Source organism: Caloenas nicobarica, chromosome 1, assembly GCF_036013445.1.
Source record: "Caloenas nicobarica isolate bCalNic1 chromosome 1, bCalNic1.hap1, whole genome shotgun sequence".
Taxonomy (NCBI): domain Eukaryota; kingdom Metazoa; phylum Chordata; class Aves; order Columbiformes; family Columbidae; genus Caloenas; species Caloenas nicobarica.
Genome location: NC_088245.1, coordinates 114,139,098 through 114,157,574, shown reverse-complemented (window position 1 = coordinate 114,157,574; position 18,477 = coordinate 114,139,098). Strand labels below are relative to the sequence as shown.

General features: G+C 36.0%; 1 protein-coding gene across 10 annotated transcripts in view; it reads left to right on the top strand.

Moving 5' to 3' along the window:
- Window positions 1-18,477, top strand: part of DMD (dystrophin) — a 1,281,342-nt gene that overhangs the window by 380,902 nt on the left and 881,963 nt on the right. For all 10 annotated transcript variants that reach the window (XM_065627016.1, XM_065627025.1, XM_065626998.1 and 7 more), the window contains 4 exons: window positions 5,509-5,601; window positions 6,587-6,664; window positions 9,618-9,710; window positions 15,874-16,046. In XM_065627016.1, the coding sequence (XP_065483088.1) occupies window positions 5,509-5,601; window positions 6,587-6,664; window positions 9,618-9,710; window positions 15,874-16,046 (437 nt within the window). The remainder of the gene's footprint in view (window positions 1-5,508; window positions 5,602-6,586; window positions 6,665-9,617; window positions 9,711-15,873; window positions 16,047-18,477) is intronic.

Genomic DNA, 18,477 nt, shown 5'->3' with positions numbered 1-18,477 from the left:
GGGCACCTCTGGCTCTTTGTTCTGCAGCCCTATAGGCTGGGGGCACAGCTGGACTGCACCAGTCTGGGACTGCACCGGTCTGGGTTCCCTGCCCCTCCTGGAGGCACAGGTCTTGTCCCAAGCTAAGGTCTTGGTTATTTGCCTGTCCCAGGAGTCTGAAGGACTTCTCTGTCTGCTAGTTTCATTGTAAGATGATTTGGCTTATTTATGCCTAATATAACCTTAAATAATCTGTCTAGGATCATGCCTAACCTTGAGTTATCTGTCTTTACAATGCCTTTTCTCTTTTATTCTCCGTCTCTCTCAATCTGTTGATAGTTTTGGTTGCTAGATTTCCCACATGAACTGATAATAATAAGCCAATAATACTGTAAAATGCAAAAGAAATAGTATCCAACTTCTCTTACTGTAATAATCTTCTTATATTCTAGTCTGCCCTCAAATGAAAAGTGTAATCTAAATGTATACTTGCCTGCAAAGGAAAATGAAAATTCTGAGATCTCTTCCTCAGCCAAGTTTTCACCCATTATCATTTTTCTGGAAAAAAAAGGGGGAAAAGTATCATAGGTATTTTTATAAAACAGAAAAAAAAAAAAAAGAAAAAAGATGCGTGTTAAAGACCTTCAAATAATAGCTGTGTTACAGTCTTCTGTTGTCATGTATTTTGCTGGAGTTGTTATTACGGACTCATTGCTTGAAATTTTGAGTGTTTATGAATCTCAGGAAATAGAAGTACATTTCTGCCCTTTGTGCTTGTGGGAGAATATTTAAGTTATGACTTGTTCTTAGTCCCTTTCCCCTCCTTTCTTTTCCCCTCCTTTCCCAACTTGGTTCCCATCTTATTTCCTTTCTTCTTGCTCTATTTTCCCTTAGTATAGGATCTGCCTATTCTAATTTATTCTAAAACATAATGTCTGCTAACAGTTTTATGCTAAGCAGAATTTTTGGAGCTTTGACTCACAATTTTTGAGCACGGGGCAATAGGAGAGGCAATGTTCATGAACACATGTCTTTGTACCTTCTCTGGACAAAATATTTTTCAATTATTTGGTATTCTTCTCTGTATCACTTTCAGAATTACTGGCTTGCACGTAGCTCTGAACAGAGAGCTTTTCATGGAATACCAGCTTTTCGTGTAATACTTGCCACCGTATTAACTTCTTCCATAATGTATCTGATTAATGAACTGGTTAAATAATTTACTTGTTTGATTTTTTTTTTAATATATTTAGAGAGAATGAGGTCAAATGCAGAGTCTTTGGAAAGAAGGGAATGACAATGAAAGTGGACAGTAGTGAGACGAACAGGATGGAGCTTGATATTTTAAGTTCTCTAAGTGTATTCACACCCCAAAAAAATTGCGAATACTTTTATCTATCAACACTTATTTTCACTCCGTTTCCTGATTTTTGCTTTTCTTTCTTTGCCATCTGCTTTTATCTTTTTATGTAATGTTCTTTGGCATAACATTGGTTCAGTTGCTGTCTGAGTTTGAAGAATAACTAATACACTTCAGATATTATTTCAGTGTAATAGTGAGAGCATTCTAGAATATGTACATGCATGTATATATGTACCTGCAGTTGAGTTAGTACATGGAATACTCTAAGTATGTTTCTCTCCCTTTTAACACTCGGGGGAAGACTCTCCTGCAAGTGCCCATGTTTTGCTGAGATGTCAATTGTACGTTACCTTGTAATTCTAAGACTAAGGCTTGTGTGGTTGTCTATGGTAGTATAGCATTGTTTTGTTTTGTTTTTCTTTTCATACAAATGTATTTTATGAATTCTAGTCAGAGCTTTCCTCAGTCCTTATTTAAGTTGGATAGTTAATTTCATCCGTGATAAAACAGGAATCTTACCTCCCTTCTGTAGCACATTTTTTGGTGATTTTCTTTTAAAATAAATCTCCTGGATTTCCTTCAGGTCCCCTGATGTTATGTAAAGATCAGCAGTTTCAGCCAAAAGCCATATCAGCTAAACCAAGAAAATTGTCTGTATTTTGACCTTTTTTTAACACAAAGACAGTAGGTTAGAATAATACGTAAAAGTGCTGTATACTTAAATCCCTAGAGTCTTTCTAGTCGTGAAGATTCTAACAAATTCCTATCTTTGATTTTTCTTTTTAGTCCTACTTCTAGAAAGTAATTTCTTTGCCTCCCCTCTCCCCTCTCCCCTCTCCCCTTCCCCTTCCCCCTCCCCTCTTTTCCCCTCCCCCCTAGTACAGTTATTCCCCCTTTTTCTTTATTCTGTATTTTTTTTCTCATTGTCCTTTTTATCCCTGTCTCTAATCCCCCAAATCTCTCCATGAATTGTTGCTCTCCCTAAAATAAGCAAGTAAGATGAAAATTACTTTGCTGATCTACTTGACTAATGTTATAGATAGCTTATATATTGATTATGATCATACAACTATCTCTAGTTTCACATCGCTTTCAGTCAGACTGCCAGTTGGGATATTAGTACCACATAGATGAAAAGTTGCCCTGTGCTTCACAGGCAGTGTTTACAGTCCTTCCTCTGTCCTGTACTCTCTCATTTCCCCCATCTCTTCCATCATTTTGGTTTTTAAGAAGAAAAAACTAACTGTGAACCAACAATGCTTTGGGCATTTAAAAAAAGTTGACTCTGGAAAAGTTTGTAATATAGGGTGAGTAAAAAATCAACATGCATACAAATGACACAGGAGATGCCTCTGAACATTTTCATTCCTCTGTAGGTAAAGGGCAGTGGCTGTAGAACACCACCTAAACAAAGTTTTAAACAAGGTTATTTTCAAAAAGAGTTTTGCAATAGAGGACTAGGCATTTGTTTTGGGAAGCCAATGGCTAGCTGTGTTTGTTTTTTCATTGTTTTCAAGGCTCATACAACTGAGCAGACACTTTTCAATGACACAGCGAATTTATTTGGTGCATCTTTGAGCCTTTTGTTTCTGAAGACTTACCACAATGTCAATTCAGTGAAGACATTCAATCTATTTGAGAAAGAGGACTTAATTACCTTGTTGTCAGAAAAATAGCTACCTTCTTTAGGTTAAGGATGATGTGTGGCAGCAGTATAGAGCGTCTTAAGGTATTTTGAGTTGCTGATTCATGGAAAGTATACTTTTAATACCCTAAAAAAATCAATGGTAACTTCTGTTTTAAGGTTTACTTGTAATATGTTTGTAATTGATGTGTCCCCATGGGGATGCTACCATGCTGTGTCTTTATTTTCTTTCTGAAAGCTTTATTAAAACAAAACCCAAAACATTGTCTCACAGAATTTTTGACTGTCTAGATGGATTTCAAGCTAATACATTAAATACTTCAAAAAGGAAGAAAGACAGACACAGAGGCAGTTGTGAAGGCTACTTCCATTTTTCCCTTATGATACAAACCAATGTAATTATATTCTATTATCAAAATGTCATTGTGCTCATATTCCCAGAGTGATTCAGTATTAGAATGGGCACAGTTCTTTCATAGTGTTACAGAAGGGCCTATTGATCACTTCAACTTCCCAAAGAATGCTGAAATGTTCCCTTAGAAGAGCATAGGTCCTCTGCTTTCCCTCTGCTTTTTTTTTTTTTTTTTTTTTTCCTGCAAGATTAGGGAACAAAATAAAGTCTTTCTGATTTCATCATATGTTTTAGTTTTAAATTTGTCGTGTATAAAGTAATTGACAACTTCAGGAATATCGTGCATGACTTGACTTGCATAATGGCACAAGATTGTTCATACCATAATTTAAAACATTTTATCAAAACTATTTCTCATACTAAATGCAAGGCAGGAAATAGAGTTGCTGAGCATTATTACTTAAACACGTAATTCAAGAGGCTGAGCAGGGCGAATAAATCATATGTGAATCTGTTCTGTACTGGTTTTCAGATATTTTAGGTAGTGAAGTGGCAGCACGTGTGCTAACTAGAAATTAGCTCTTATTTGGAATGGGTTGTGCAGGGCGTGAAAGCTGGGTAGAAAACTAGGATTTCCACTACTGTAGAAAATTGTTGATGTTTTGGATTTTTTTTTTTCCATTAAACAGAAAAAAGACCTTACCAAAAAAATGAAAGGATGGAAAGGAGCTCTTGGCCCAGAAGAGCAGTGAGAGAGAAAGGAGAGGGGAAAGAGTAATGCCAGAGTAGCCAATAGCACTAAAGTTTGTGCTGTACATATAAATATTTATTGATCAAGGAAAAATGAGTCTAGCACCATAAGCTGTCCTTAATTCTGTCCTCTGTTTAAGAAACCTTCTGAAGGAATTTATATTTTCTGACAAGATACATTTTTCATGAAATTCCCAGCTAGTTCTAATGAGTAGCAAAACAACACTGCTGACAGGAAAGCAAATGCTTTCTCTGTAATATGGATTCCCAGTTCTACCTAGCTCTGTGGTAAAAATGGAAGATATGCAATGTAGGCTAGCATGGTGTCAATTCTAGCAAATTAAAATACAAATGCTTCCTCTCAAATAAATCAAAGCATGCGTGAGACTTCACAAATCAGAAATAATGTGGACATGTGAATCTACTTGACACTGCACAAAATAATCACTGGTTTTTGTTGTGGTTTTCAATAGCTCTCATACATACAAAAATATGTCAAAACTCGAAGGTGCACACAAAAGTTGCACAGTGACTAAATTATACAAAATTATATATCTATATAGTTAAAATTTAATACATTAGTAAAAGCATCAGATCAGAAACTTGACTTGAATTTTAGAGAGAGTAAGTTGTCCTTTACCATTGCCACATGGAAGAAAATCTAAAGTATTTCTTTCCATCTTTTGCAAATGCTATGTATGAAATGTGAATTGTGTTTTAGCCACTTATGGTAATAAGACTCTGATTCAGTACAATTCCAAGTATGCCCTATTAACATAGATATCTTTCTAAGATCCTCACTGGAATAGACTTAAATCTTATTTCTGTGTAATTCCAAGTTTGTTTCTACCATGTGAAAGAGCACCTATTAGGCACTTAAACTTGATATATTTTTCTGTGTTTGGATTACTTTTTTTCACCTGGCAAATTATTTTTCCTATTTTTCTTGTGAATCGCACCTTAATTGCTAATTCCAGTTTGTGTTCTAGCTTCATTAGTATTTAGTTCTGGCTTAATTGTTTGAATTAATGCTGTGTGTACAAATTATAAATTATTTGATTCACAGCAGTTTCTCACAAATTATATCAATAGTAATTTTCAGAGGGAATAAAGGATGTACATTTCTTACCCTATGAAATGTACTTGAAATAAGGTAGGCACTAATGTCTCTTATGCAACAGAACCCTATTAAAAACAGATGTATAAGAACCCTATGAGTTTAGTTGTAAGATATTTTCCTCTACTTTGCGTCATACCTTTCATATTTATTATTTAATTAGATAGCACAGTGTATTTGTGTAAGTAGAATACACCAGTTTGCAAGACAGTGGCTTTTACAGCTTTCTGGTCTTATTTTGGCAATTCGATCCTTCCTTTTTTTTGGTATTTGAACTAACTAAAGCCATTGTTGCATTTCAGTTTGGAAGACGCTACATCGAAGATCTTTTTAATGATTTTCGAGATGGACGAAGACTTCTGGAGCTCCTGGAATGTCTTACAGGCCAAAAACTTGTATGTCTATATTAACATGTTTACTGTATATTGAAATCTTGATGTTGTGGTAGTTGTAACAGGTGTTGTTAATTAATTTTCACCACTGGTGATGGCCTGTGAAAATGGTATTTTTTAGGGATCTGAATATTTTTAAGTTTCATTTGAAATTGAGGAAACAATGCAACTGAGAACTAAGCATATATTTGAAATGAAAACATTCAACTTTGTTGTATGCACTTATTAAGGAAGTGTGACAAAGAGAAATAAGACTGAGGCAGGGTTCATCTAGATATTTAGATTTTAGCTGGAATTCATAAATTATTTATTACTAGATGTTTGTGCCAAATACGAGAAATAGAATTTTATGTGCAGAATTAGAATATTTTGCTAATAAACTGCATGCTTACAGTCAGTGTATTGGAGTTGTACATATCTGAAAATAGAGAAGAGCTTGCTATTGTTAACCTGGAAACTCTGAGGTGACACATCACACATATTTTTGTATATCCTTTCTTGTGTTCCTACTTGGACTTTGTAAGCTTGGGATCTTTCTTTCAAAGTTCTCCATAAAAGACTAATGGAGGAGACTGGGAGTTTGAGAATCAAAATCCAGAGCGAATATATTTATAAATAAAAATAAAACAAAGTGATGCTTATCTGTTTGGTTGCCATAATAATGTTCCTAAATTGTGCCATATGGAAGAAGACTAATCGTAATAAAAACAATCAGGAATTATCTGATTTTCTATGGATTTCAATTATTCATTCACTGAAAAATGTCAGGATACCAAATTACTCTCCAACTGGTGACCCAGTTTGTTTCACATTCGTCTTTATTTCGTATTGGGAAGCTGAATATGCACAGTGTATGGTAATATTCCCACTGTTGTTGTCATAAACTTATGAAATAGAAAACTATGAGTGTAATAAAAGATTGGGCTTCCATATAGTGTATTCTAGTTTCTAATTTGGGGCAGTCAGTTTTGTTTTGTTTTCTTTGTAGGCAAAAGAAAAAGGCTCCACAAGAGTTCATGCTCTGAACAATGTCAACAAAGCACTGCAGGTTTTGCAGAGAAATAACGTAAGTAATCAGCTGGGGAGGGTCAAAACATCCTATAGATAGCATACTCAATGCTTTGTAAGTGTTGGATCAAACTCTGGCCTATAGCGTACGATTACTGGAGCAAGGCAGTTTCATTAATGTGACTTGGATACTTTATCATTCAGTACCAGGATGGAATGTATTTGAAGGAGTTTAAAATCCACTGCCAGCAAATGTTTGAAAAATATATCTATAACAGATGCTATCTGGAGAGTGATCAACATGCACAATTTTATGGTAATGCATGATGTTTAAAATACATTTTAAAAGGTCAACAAGAAGAAGTCATCCATAGCTGGTTAGAAGGTGCTATCTATCAAAATACCTACTCACAGGCTCTGATGATTATGAAGTCTGAAAATTGAGGCTTTTCCTACAAGAAACCCTTTTGGTAAAATTTCATTGATGTCTGTTCCTTATGGTTCATAACATTAAGGAAATGAATCGTATCAAAACCGCTTTTCATTCTGCTTTGTCAGGATTGACTTTTCAAGCCAGTATCCTATGCATCATTTTTGAGTAAATATTCTTATAATATCTTCCTTATGTAAGCATTCTAATGGACCCATAACTTTAGCAGACATTTTCAGTGGCCAACTAATTATATCATATCTCCTCCTCAAGAATAAATTCAAACAAACTACAACATGCGCTTAAACTTAACAGTAAGATGTGATAGAACAGTGATAATGTATTCTGTGCTGCGTATTATATTGGATTTCTTGATAGCCACAGTAGGTCACTAAACATGCTTGAGTTCAGCTGCTGAATAAAGTTATCGATTTTATAAATCTAAGGTAATGCTTATCCATCTGAAGATTTGTGCATAAATGAAAGTGACCTTATAAGACTGGCATAAAGACCTCAGCTTGATTTTTTTTTTTTTTTAAATGGAATTTCATGTAAATAAATACAAGGCAAAGCTGCTAATTCTTTAAAATCTTCAATATTTGACATGGTTGAAAAAATCAGCAATACTTTATTTCACAGTATAAAACAAGGTTTTCATTGCATACCTGGAATATGGTTACAAATTTTCATATTAAGTACTTTTAAAAGTGTTTATTCATAAAATATCAGCTAAATCCGTTAATGTTCTGTTCATTCCGTTTCCCGAACACAGCAATAGTCCTTTATGGAAAGAAAACAGAGAGTGTTCCAATTGAATAATATAAAAGAAAAAATGTTCTTTTAGAAAGTGAAGTGGTCATCCAGTGGCCATTTATATTCATGTAATGAAAACCTTAGAAGTTATACACAACATAAAAATTAATATAGTGTGTATATGTACTGTATCAAATTAGTATAAAGCCAGAAGATTGGCCTCTGAAGTAGTTTCCTCAACCTTCAAAATAATCTCAAGAGCAATTTCTATGAGACTTCAGGAATGCAAAATCAATGATTCTAAATCTATTTAAAGCCCGGGACTGATCTAGATTTTTCTGCTGGTATGTGCCATCCTTGCTCTGAGGTTCTGCAGTCATCTGAGTAGTAACAGACTGAAAAATGCTGCTGCTTCCAGTCAATCCATTTTAAAGATTTCCTTTTTTTCTCCTGGAAAGGTGATGGTGTTGGGGTGAGGGGTTGCCTCAATATAGCCTCAGGCAATGTTGAGACAAACAGGGAAGTGTTCCTCTCTTTCAGGAAAATAGAGGTAGGCTCAGCGTATTCAGGCTTTCATTTCCACAAACAGATGGAGGATTTGGCCTGTAGAACATGTAGGTGATACCCTAATAAGCTTTGTACTGGGTAACTTGCTACATGGACCCCACTTAAAATTTAGGCTATAAAGTCCAAATTCCACTTGGGAAACATTCCAAACCACTGCTGATTAGAAAAAAATTGCCAGTCTCACATGCTTTTATTACAAAAATGATGAATTTTTGAAGAAAAGAGTTCTTAGAGAGTTTTACAGTTCTTGACAAAATATCTACTTTGTACGTGATTAATAAAAATGACCTATATATAGATGCATTGAAACTAAAAAAAAAAAAAAAGGTTTGTTTTGAGTGTGCAAAACCTTTAGTCATTCTACAAATGGAACTTTGAATAGCTTCAGAAGTGCAGTAGAATAATTTGTGAAGGAATGGGTACTTTACTGTATAAAGATCAGTTCTGACCATGAAAAACTGCATCTATGAAACAGTGAGGATGCAAATTTTAGAGTCATAGTTTCCATCCAAAAGTACAGGCCTTAGCTTGTATTGTCTTGCACTCACATCCCTGAATTTGACTTTCTTATTAAAATAGTGTCAAAAGTGGAGGGAGAGTGAAGAATATTCCAGGGTGATAAATGCTGATGCATTATGAAGTTGCAAATGCATAATATAATAATGAAAAACTATGTTACTGGACAGACTAATGTGGAAAAGGCTTGCTTAGATCACAATCATTGATTTCTCTGCACTCTAGAACACATCCTGCCTTGTCTTACACAGTGTAGAATTTAATTAAGGCAAAATAGGTTCTATAAGTTCTCTTTTAATCTAAATATGTAGAATAATATTTTGGGTTTGTAGGATCTTACAGTGTCTAGATGTGTGTGTAGCTTTCAGCAAAGTGTGTTGTGTAAGGAGCATGATACAGGAGTTTTTTCTGTGTCACCTATCAGTTTTGTGATTTGTAATTATTGAGGCTTTTTGATTTTTTGAGTTATTATTAGCTATCACTTTTAATTGTATGTTTTCACAATATGCTATAACTGGAATAATTGGAACTCTACATCACTGCTTGCTTTTTGGCAGCACATTAATTGTGCCAACATGAGTTGTGTGTTTACTAAACAACAGAAACCAAATGAGATATTTATACTATCCCATTCCTCCCGCTCCCTCACCACAAAGAAAGTTTTAACACCAAATATATGAGAATAACACCAGTCTCTCATGCTCGCTATTAATCTTGCACAAATATCTTTTTGTTTCTTTACTAGGTTGATTTGGTAAATATTGGGAGCTCAGACATTGTAGATGGAAATCATAAGCTGACCCTTGGTTTGATCTGGAATATAATCCTCCACTGGCAGGTGAGTGGTGCTGCTGCTTACTTTCCATGAAGTACCTTTATTCCACTGATCTTTTTTTCCATTATTATCCAGCTACAACCTTCACAGTAAACATAGACATTGCAAACAATGTCCTAAATCAGCAAGTTTTATGGCAGTCTGTTTACATATTACCTAGAATATTTAGAATATTAAGAATCTTAAGAAGAGAAAATAGATTTTAGAGCATTAGCAGCAGCTCCTTTGGCTCTGTTTTCACAGTCAGATACTGTAAGACAATATATAATACAGTTATTGTAAGAAAAATGACTAGACAAAGCCAATGTGGATATATAGCTTTCAGAGCCAGTTTTTAGTATCTTAGAGACAGTGACTTATATTTTCATGAAGTAATCACACTTGTTGCTATTCACCGCTGACCCAGCCTGCCAAGAATTATTTTTAGAACGCTAAAAAGCTGCTACTCTGACAATTTATTGAAGCAGATGTGGCTCATTGAGCTTCTTTTCTCTTTAGAGATAAAGGGGGGATTATGACATAGATCTAGTAAAAATCAACATGGTGGATAAGGACACTTAAGTAAACAAATTTTGAGACAGCAGTAGAATAAAAATTCAAAATTCAAACTACCATCTAGATGCTCTGAGTCTGCGTGTTTATATGAATCTGGTTTAAGAGTCTGTCCTTTTTTTTGGCTCTGTTCCCCAAGCAATAATCTACAATTGTAGTTTTTTGTAGCATTAGAAGAAAAGATGGTGGGAAGCAAAGCCTGAAAGAGTTTATATTAAAAATTAAACACTCCTATAAAAAAAAAATCACATGTGCATCATTCATTGAAGTACGGAACATTTTTCTTGTAATTTTACTAGTTTAATTGTGTAACTTTGTTTTAAATGATTTATTATGAGCAGATAGGATATGAAACCTAGCTGTGCAACTTTTACCAATAATCCTTGAAACACTGTGTTTTAATTTACGTGAATTATGGACTGAGATGACTATTCAAGTAGATATTTTGATTTGTTCGTATTTTCTCCTGAAGCAAAGTGTTAAAGATGTGCTTTGGTATTAGCTGTGTACTTATCAATTTTTCTTTCACCTTTTCCCACCATTCCTCTTAAGGCATACTTGCACACATGTAGAAGACACACATGTTCCCTGGTATAGTCTGCTGAGGTTTTTGACATCAGGCATGTGCTCTTAGATCACCGCTTGCTTGCAGTACACACATGATTCATTTCAAGCTTCATCTTGAGCCTGGTGGTAACTGTGACAGTAGTTCTCATGGTACTTGTGACTTCAGCTGAACTACCCGTGTATGAAAACTCCAGGGATAATATTTTACAAAGAAGTGGTTAAAGGTGTGTCACTTGGTGTAGTCATAGTGATTCAGTCTGTGTTTAGTCTATACTTTGAGTTCTGTGTTTCAGTTCATTCTATTCATGGATTACTGAAAGGAAGTGACCTGCACGTTCTTGACTTCTCTTTTTATTCAAAATTTTGTAACTAAATTTCTAATTTGGCTAGAATTCACCTAGATGAAGTTTATCTGCCTGCATGTAAGAAACCAAAAAACAAAAAGAAACACCACAAGTTGTGTGGACAGTTACTTTTTTTCAGATGAACAGGCAAGAAGCTTTTTCCAATTTCACATTCTACAGCCAGGACCAGGTTAGGACAGATCTGTAATTACATGTGACAACGAAACCATCTCTTGCAAAAATGTCAGTCTCTTTGCATGAAATGTGAAGAAAAAAAAAAAGACATGGTAGAAAAACTATGCGTGAAAGCAATAATGAGACAGTACCAGTCCGAATGGATGTCAGCAGTCCCATTGTGGAGAGGCAGTGGTGGAGGCATTGCAGCAGACAAGATTCGACTCATTCTTGCCACTCTAATTTCTGTTCAGTAGAAATCTTGTGTCCTTCTGTATCCCCTGTGGTGATTGTGTCCTTTCTTATCTAACCTGTTTTTCGAATTATTATTAAAAGTTTCAGTGTAATTGAACCATCATTCTGAGTTGAGCACCTGCTGCCAAAGCTCTTTATGGTGCTGAATCCATCAGAGTTTCTATTCCCTTGAAACTGCTGCCCTCTTTCTCACAGTTCTGTGAGCATTAACCTTTAAGCAAAAACAAAACCAAACTATTAATTTCTTAACTGTTACATTTGACAAAGACTCTTAAGAGTGGAAAGTCATTCTATATTGCAGTATGCACATTGTTTTGTTTTGAAGGGCAGACTTATTTTCATGTAGAGCATGAAAAAAAAACCCTAGCAAAAATGTTTAGTAAGAGTTACAACCAAAACCTCAACTTTCTTCAGAAAAAAGGCAAAATAATAGGCATATACATAAGGCAAATATTTCAGAGAGGTGCATTTCAACAGTCAGCCAGCCTTGTTTGTAGACCTGTTACATCAGGTCTGTTGTGTGCTTGTTGCAGAACTGGTATTTTAATTGGAATTACCATTTAATTTCCTTTTGCATTACAATGGTGGAAATGCAATATTAACAGTTCTGTCAATCCACCTCAAATCAATGAGCAAATAACATCCTTTACTTTGATAGGTGTCTTGAACTTCTATGAAAATGTTCTTAGAAGAGTTCTTTAAAATGTGATTTGAAAGACTTGGTTGGATTCTAGCTATAAAAAAGTAATCTGTGCAGTCAGAATACCCGAAATATTGCAAGTAAAAATCACAAATGTCATTCTGTCAGGGAGCTGTAATGTCCCTATTTGATTGAGTAAATTTAAAACAACTTGCTTTGAGAATATCTCCTTTAGATTCTCTCCTTCCCTCCCTCTTTTCTAGGGGCTGGCATCCTGAAGCCAAGTGCCAGTCTTAAAAAATGTTATGTGCCTGAGTGTTGGTTTTAGGTGGAACAGATGTAGTGCAAGCCTGAGGTCGTGCTGTGTTCCTGGTCACCTTACACGCACACAGCTACACACACAGACTCCAGGCCTCGGTCCTGCAGCCGGGAGGTCAGAGGTGCCCCGCCACCGTGGGCCAGGCCTTGGCGTGCTATTCTGCTTTTGGCCGCTTCTCAGGGTGGTGATGAGAACAGCAGTGCTCCCATTCCATTCACAGCTTTCCATTTGGCAGTTTGACATTTCAGAAGTCATCTAGGTGACATCTGTGTTGCCTTTTTCCCTGCTTGTGTTCAAAATTGGATCTTTTCTTTTTGCCATAAAATAGGTCCATTCCCCAGGAAGAGCAAATATTTCTGTTCTCCGGAAGTCGGAGTTTCCTATGCCTTAGAGCTTTGTTTCCTGCAGGTTTTACTGCATTAGAAATTAGAGGTAACAAAGAAAGGAGTATCAGAGGTCACCTCATCATTTGACAGCAAAGGTCAGAGCCTACCAGACGCTTTGAAATGGCTGTAGCTTTTGAGCCTGGGATGCTGAGGGACCTTATACATCCAAAAGCTCTTCAGGCTGATGCGAGAACATCTCTATGTACTACAGTTCCTGAACAGTACATCTTTACTGGGAAGCCTTCAAAAAGCTTCCTTCTAAATTCAGTGTCAGCCAGCACTTTTCTGCTGAGACACTGATCTTGCTCCAGGGCCCAGCCAACCTGTGGGCAGCGTGGTGCTGCACCAGCCGTGATGTGCCATGGCATGCCATGGTGTGGCACGCTGCTGCGTGGTGGGACCGAGGTGATGGGTGGGGAGGGGTGGCAGCACGCCTCAGGGCACTCACGGTGACAAGGTGGCTCCAGTCCTAGAAGTGGAGCTTTTTTCAACATTCCTCACTGAATGGGAAATGTATTCAGCCTTTGGGATGAGATCAGACTCTTTTACTTTGTTATTTTAAATGCTTGCCATTCCCTAGGAGACAACAAAAAAAACCCATAAATGTAAGTCTTCACTGTTGGAGAGAAATGCAGGAAAATGATACTAAATCTTTATCCATTGTCAGCATATTAAACTCAGCTAGATGAGTTTGAAGCTATTTTATATTCATTTACTCAAAAATAGAAATAAATGCTAAGTTTTTTTCTTTGTCTTTTTAAATCAAAAGGAAAACTATCACCTGGATTCTTCAGAATAATTGGCTTTCTGACAACCCATTGTTTTATTGTTTTTGCCTAGTTTCCTCTGTTTCCTTCCTGTTATGTTAATGTCAACTCACATAACTGTTTTTTTCTATATGTTATGAACTTTTATATTTCTAAATCTCGTGTTTCTGCATTCATTCAGCTATCCTTTTATAAGAATGTATGTTGTATTTTTCAAATTTGGCTGTTTTCTTATAATATAAATCTGCATTTGTAAATACAAGCACTTGATAAAAATCCAAAATGAACAATGAAACCCTGGCTTGGCCAATTCTCCATTACTGTAATTTCGATATTTTCTAGTCTTTCATATTGTTTAAGTTTGATGAAATAGATGCTAATCTCAAAAATTTTTCTTCTTTTTTAGCACCTGAGTTCATGAACAACAAAATTTTCTATTTGTTATTAGTGAAGGGTTTTTTCCTGGAAATACAGGAGGCAAAACTCTTAGTTTCTTGTTGAATTATGGAAATCTACTTTGACAGCTCTCAAGTATGAAGACACTGAAAATACTAATGAGAAACTCAAAACATCCACTCAGAAATATGAAGCAAAACTGAACAGTTTATTTTGTAATTTTCTTAAAATCTTGACTTTCTGTATCCTGGTGTAGAAATGGAGGCAACTATAAAATACTGCTATTATCATCTGACAGAATTTTATATTAATTTTCATTGGTGCAAATTACAATCTTAGACTATAGTCAGGAATGAATCCCATGAAATTTAGAGAGGATCAGTTTCTCCACCCATTTCAGAAACTACTAACGTATAAAGTTGACTTTATACCTAAGTCTCAAAAAGAAAATGGAAGACACTGATACTCTTTGGGTTGTATGCATATGAGATGTAAAAATATGACGTCCTTTTAGTAATTAATATCTTCACTTATTCAAATTATTGAATTAATTACTGTAAAACTAGCAAGCCACTTACCAGAATGAACAATAAAATTGTATGGTTTGGGGGTTTTTTAGAGTATCATAGTAATTAATTTTGTTGTTGTTGATTATTCCTTGAGATTACAGCTCCTAGATGTTATTTTAAGGTTTTTAGAATTTCAAAGTGCTCCACCCTGTATAATAAAGGAGCTTCTGCACTGAATGTTGTTCTGCAACTGGTAGTGAATGCAGAGCAATTCGAGTGGAGAATTATAATGAAATTATATATTCTATGAGCGAGTAAGCAACAATACGCAACTTTATAGTTAAATTATATTTCAGTGAGTATTTTTTAAAAGCTGCCAATTTTTACAACATATAGGGATAGAGCAATGATTTAAAAGGAATTACTTTACAGGAAAAGGAATTATAGACTTTCTAATAGAAGTTTTGGATGTTCTTTCACTAGTAAAGAAGTTAGTAAGAAATATACAATCAACTCCATTTTGTCAAACTCCAGGCTATTATTTTTAGAAGCCCTCAGAATTAATGGCTTTTTGTAAAATAATAACTGGAGGTCAATGAGCTTTCTCAAATGAAAGAGGAATATTAACTATTCATTAGAAGAAAAAGAAAAATACACAATACTCCTTTAATGCATGCAATGAAATTCACTTTTCATCCATGTGCATGTATGCAAATGTAGTTTGCACATGTAAGTAAAAAACATTACAGTGCACTGAACACATTTCTTTTGCCTTGGTACTTATTTCAAGTCTGTCAAAGAGAGAAGAATTCTTTTCATCCTTTTATGAACTTCTTCTGTAATGTATCATACTAACTAAGGATATATTTCCAGAGAAAAGAAAACCATGTGGAAAAATACTTAGTTTGAATGATGTCTTTTTCTTTAAGTGAAGAAAAAAAAAAATGTTCATCTCTGTTCATGCATGGAACGTATCACGTGGCACAGGGATGAATGTACTGAATGCATCAGCAATGGTGATGAAGAAGTCAATATCAGTTGTCTTTAAGTGTTCAGAATTGACTGCTATCATTATACTGTGACACCAAGTATGTTCTGTAATTACTTAGATTTTTCTTTAATGCTTAAATCTAGGCAATGGATGTTTTTTGGGCTAAAACCAAACCAAACCAACAAACAAACAAAACCCCCACCGCCAAACCCAAAACTTTTAATGAATAAGTTCAATCATCAGTGAAATTGTGTCTCTTATTGCAGGTCAAAGATGTCATGAAAAACATCATGGCTGGACTGCAGCAGACAAACAGTGAAAAGATTCTGCTGAGCTGGGTCCGCCAATCGACTCGTAATTACCCGCAAGTCAATGTTATCAATTTCACCAGTAGCTGGTCTGATGGATTGGCTTTCAATGCACTCCTCCACAGTCACAGGTAGGAAAACTAACTTTTCATTACTTCAGTGAGCTATAACAGGGTTTGAGAATGGTGCATCTATTATGCGGGGTTTTTAGCTGCTTCCTGTGTGGGTTTTTCAGCATTCTTTTAAATGACTGCCTGTTCCCTTTGACCTGGGTGCTATGTTTGGTGTTGGACTGTATCCTCTTGTGGAGGGAGAGGTTCTGAGCTTTCCACAGCAGGGCTGAATATGCTGAGTTCAGATCCTTTGCTGAATTTTCAGTGTATATACCAAGTAAATAGTCTCAATGAGTATGGGCTTGGAAGCTTTTGAGAAGAGCAAGGAATAAATCCATAAATAAGCCTCTGAGGATTTCCTAGAGAGAAAGAGATTTTCTGGTGGGGACATAGAGAAGGAAAATGTAGTGTTTGTTGAAAGCCTCTGTCAGTTGCTGGATTGCAAGTATGGGTTTGCATTGAAAGGACACAGCTGGAGAAAGCAGCCTTTGCTTTCAAAACCTTTCATGTTGTTTCTTCGGCTGATCTGAGGGAAGCCGATTTGATCAGAAATTGTCTTGTTCTAGTCTGTGCTGTTGTGGTTTAGCCCTAGCTGGCAACAAGGACTATGAAGCGGCTTGCTCACTGCCCCCCTGAGTGGGATGAAGGAGAGAGTTGAAAGGGGGGAAAGGAAAAAAATGAACCACCTCGTGAGTTAAGAACAGTTTAAAACGATGGCAAAGGAAGATAAAAAATATAATAATAATAATACTAATAATTACAATATACAAAACAGGTGATGCACAATGCAATTGCTCACCACCTTCAACTCTGATAGCACATTGGTTCCTGAACAGCGGTATTTGTCCGCTGGCCAGCTCCAGTTTATATACTGAGCATGATGTCATATGGTATGGAGTACCCCTTTGGCCAGCTTGGGTCAGCTGTCCTGCCTTTGCTCCCTCCCTCCCTGCAGCCTTCTGGCTGAAAAGTCCTTGACTTGTTATAAACATTGCTTAGCAACAACCAAAACATCAGTGTGTTATCAACATTCTTCTCATACTCAATCCAAAATACAGCACTATACCAGCTACTAGAAAGAAAATTAACTCTATCTCAGCCGAAACCCAGGACAGCTGTATAAAACTCTACTTCAAAGTTCTCTGGTGGTTCTGTGTACTCGCCATAAAGAAGACGTGCAAGCATATCTATCTTAAAGGCCTAGTTCTTGCCACTACTGGTTTTAAAGCAGTACTCATTTTTTCAATGAAGTAGACCTCCTGATCTCTCTTACTTCTATACCTCTCTGCTCAAGGGGGCTGTCCTGCAAAGTGGCTGACTGCTCCAAATTATCAGTGAGAGCTGAGTCTTTGAACAGGTAAATGGGAATGTTCTGTTAAGTAAGAGACAACAGGGATTTACAAGCTACAAGTCAGGCCATTTATTTTCAGTTGCATTAAAGGCTTAAAATAAAATAAGGCAAAATACTTCTAAAAGCATCGTTTGAGACAATATATGCCTTCCAACTTAATCAGTGAAGAGCTGCAGATATTTCTTTCCAAATTTTTCACTGGCTCATTTAGTTTTCCAAATGAAACTGTCTGATTAAATCTACTGCTGCTGTAGTCCAAAGTTCAACACAGAGAGCCTTTTACAGTGGCTATGCCTTAACACTGTCTCAGGCAAAGCAGGCATCTCTTGCTGTGGGGCTGTTTTTTCACTCTGCATATACCTGGGAGCCTTGAGTAGATCTGACTGAACTAAGATCCAGGAACTTTCAATTACAAGTGTTGTTTGTAATGTTAGGAGTGAGGCATTATCTTAAGGAAGAATTTATTATACTCTAAAATGTCTTGGTGAATGTCTTTCATCTGCATTTGGTATTTATAACATTAACAACTGGCTTTCCCACCATCCTGCTGTTACTCAACTGTTGATTGGTGTTGGTGTGTTTATACAGGTATTAGGAGAACTGCATTTGGAGAGCTAAATAAGAAAAGAATTATAGTGACTGTCACTAGCTTTCAATTACTACTCTGTTCATTGAGCATTCATTAAAATGTGGTTTGATGGTGTTTCTTCAGACACTCTCTTAACTTACTTCGTTATTTCCTCTGATGATAATTTCTCATTTTAGTTTTCTCTGTGTCCTGATTTTCGCTGCGATAGACTTTATTTTCTTCCTTGTAGCTGGTATAATGCTGTGTTTTGGATTTAGAATGAGAGTAATGTTGATAATACACTGATATTTTAGTTGTTGCCAAGTAGTAGCTAAAGACTTTTCAGCTTCTCATGCTATGGCAGGTGCACAAGAAGTTGAGGGTGTGCACAGCCAAGACAGCTGATCGAGAGCGATACTCCATGCCTTATGGTGTCATGCTCAGCATATAAAGCTAGGGGAAGAAGAAGGAAGGGAGAATGATCGGAGTGATGGTGTTTGTCTTCCCAAGTAGCCATTACATGTGATGAG